Source organism: Nematolebias whitei, chromosome 23 (assembly GCF_014905685.2).
Source record: "Nematolebias whitei isolate Nwh7 chromosome 23, NemWhi1, whole genome shotgun sequence".
Classification (NCBI taxonomy): domain Eukaryota; kingdom Metazoa; phylum Chordata; class Actinopteri; order Cyprinodontiformes; family Rivulidae; genus Nematolebias; species Nematolebias whitei.
The window spans coordinates 983,741-986,545 of record NC_056520.1 but is presented as its reverse complement, the minus strand read 5'-3'; the positions used below and the strand labels follow the sequence as shown (position 1 = coordinate 986,545).

General features: G+C 45.9%; 1 protein-coding gene across 2 annotated transcripts in view; it reads right to left on the bottom strand.

Moving 5' to 3' along the window:
• Positions 1-2,805, bottom strand: part of LOC119428876 (R3H domain-containing protein 1) — a 62,359-nt gene that overhangs the window by 14,754 nt on the left and 44,800 nt on the right. For both annotated transcript variants that reach the window (XM_037696567.1, XM_037696568.1), the window contains exons 18-19: positions 1,973-2,269; positions 1,771-1,891 (exon numbers count right to left, since the gene is read on the bottom strand). In XM_037696567.1, the coding sequence (XP_037552495.1) occupies positions 1,771-1,891; positions 1,973-2,269 (418 nt within the window). The remainder of the gene's footprint in view (positions 1-1,770; positions 1,892-1,972; positions 2,270-2,805) is intronic.

Genomic DNA, 2,805 nt, shown 5'->3' with positions numbered 1-2,805 from the left:
AGCTCCAGAAGCTACACGCTCAGCCGAAGAGCTCCAGAAGCTACACGTTCAGCCGAGGGTTGCAGCTTCTCTCTGAACAACATGAAGCGAGACAGACATCAGTCTTATTAAACTGCCTTTGATCTGATTTGTAAAAAGTTTTAACTCAAAGCTTTGAGACGTTTGTAGATCTGGTCTTGGACTGAAAACAGCACCCAGGTGACTTTAAACCAGGGGTGTCCAAACTTTTTCATCTGTGGACCAAAACTATCGAGATGAAAGGACTCGTGGGCCACAAAAAACGTGAATTTAACTCCACAAATTCACTAAGAAAAAGTTTTAAACTGTTGTAGATCCAAAACAATATAAGTCTCAAAACTAAGCTTATATTTTTTATTAAAAAGGATTTGAGTTGTTGGGTCTGTGGGTATGTTGGGTTCATTTTAGTCTGTTCTCAGCAACAACAGTGTAATTTGAACAAGTCCTTGTAAAGGGGGTTTGTTTTAGGGATGCGCAATATTGGATTTTTGGCCGATAACCGATAATCGATACCAATACCGATATTTCCCCCCTAGACCTAGACTAGATAGAGTTCTCTGCTGTGGAATTAAAACACCACATTATTCTGCAGGTCTTTGTCAGTTTGCCTGTTACCAGATGCAGATGCTTCAACTTGATTATGTTAATGTCACATTTATTCATGACACACGTGGGCACGCGTGATGTCATACTGGCGCAGTTTTCTGGCCGATCACGATCTCTGAAAAGTTTGACCTGCCGATTCTGATTTTGGTCGATTTTATAAGCGACAGTCAGGTGATATAAGGTCACCATGCACCTTCAATCTTCCAACATCATTTTACTGAAAAACACCCTTGAACAATATCCTAACTGGCCATGAGTAGTGCTCTGAAATATAAATGAAGTTTACACAATTATTGTTTGCTCGTGTAAGTATCGGCCAATCTCCCAAAATTAAAGAAATCGGGACCATTAAATCTGTAAATCTCGGGTAAATCGATTTATCGTGCACCCCTAGGTGCGCTGCAGGCATCCTTGTCACTGGGTTGTCACACAAAAACAGCACCTTTTATATCGGAGTCATTTTGATGGAACGGCCGATGTACGATATTTAACTTTATCACTAACATCAGCCGATACTATGCCGATAATGTCGTCCGTCCCTAGCCGCTTGGACCGTGGACAACCCAAAAGGCTGATTGAATTTCTGGAAAATCGTCCAGATGTCCGTCGCTTCAACAGATTCATAAAGGTTTGATAAAACTGATCAACTCGTATGCAGATGATAACACGTTATATTCATCTAAAAATGTCCAGTCTTGATTATTTTATCAACAAACATTTAGCCAAGTTTTAGGAATCATTAATTAAAAGTCTCCTCTCTGGGAGAAACCAGTGAAGGTGCTTTGTACCACGAAGTGAAAATAACAAGATTATCACCAAAGGTTTATATTTTGATTAATTGTGAGAAGATTGTTTTTCATCAGTTTTTATCTTGAACCTAAACATTATATAAAAAAAAGATTACCGGCTAATCTGAAGAAAATCTGCATCGACCTCTTTGGACAAAATTATACCGTTCTTAAAGTGCAGTCACGGGCCGCACAAAATCACTCCAAGGGCCGCAAATGGCCCACGGGCCACACTTTGGACAGCCCGGCTTTAAACCTTTTTAAATCAAAGGCACTGCGGTTTGTTTGGCGAGGAGATAAAACGGTTAATGATCCGAGTGGAGGAAAAGAGGAAGGCATGGGGGTGTTGTGTCGGTACCTTGTTGCTGGGGCAGGTTTTGGCTCGGAGGGCAATTATAGGCGAGCTGGTTGATGGGGGGTCGGTACTGCGGCTGCTGGTTGGAGCACTGTGGGTGGTGGGCTGAAGAGCAGTAGCACATCTGCGATTCAAAGTTTGATTCGTGGGATTAGTCACAGATTAGCTCGACTCGCACGAGCGGGCGTGAAATGAGCCGGCCTACCTGCTGCACGTAGGCGTGCTGCTGGAGGAGCGGCGCGGGGAACGTGGCGGGGCCCGCGCTCGGGTACGTGGAGTTTAAGGCTGGGAGCGAGACGTGCTGACCCTGCAGCACCCCCGGGTGTCCTCCTGATGGGCCCGCCACCACGTAGCCCGTCACGTGCTGCGGAGGAGCCCCCTGCAGCACCACGGGGGAGGGGTGGGGGCTAAACACAGAGGGGTAGCGGCCATCGGGGGCTGCGCCGTCACCAGGCGGCTGCTGTAGAGTCATGTGACCAAACTGGGCGCTGAGGACTTCAGGCTGCGGAAAGACGAGGCGCGTTACATTTTCAACAAAACAAAGAACCGTCCATTTGAAACCGTTTTACAGGAAACCATCGGCACAAACCAGTCCAGTCGCTTCTGACACGTAAAACAACAAACTCCTGTTTTCAGTCGTGGATTATTCAACGCCAACATCTGCTGATGAATTAAATATTAATGGAACTTTGCACGGGCACGATCAGTCACAGAGGCACGTCTGTCGACCAGAACCAGGTCAGAAACCAGGTCAAGTGAACGCACCGTCTACAAACTGGTGCACCTTCTCACCAGAAGGACACGTGAGTGGAGAGTCTTCCTGATGGTCAGTCCACGGACAGAAACGTTACGAGGACACGAAACTAGAGCTGCACGAACTCTCAGACGGACCCACGCTCGTTATTTGAACAGAATCCTTTGTGTTTGTAGCTGCGCTGCATCAAATCATTCACGGTAATTCACGAAGTGCTGCAGCTTTTTCAGCCTTTACGGTACCACGTGTTCTGGACTACAAGTGGCATTTATTTAGATTTATTT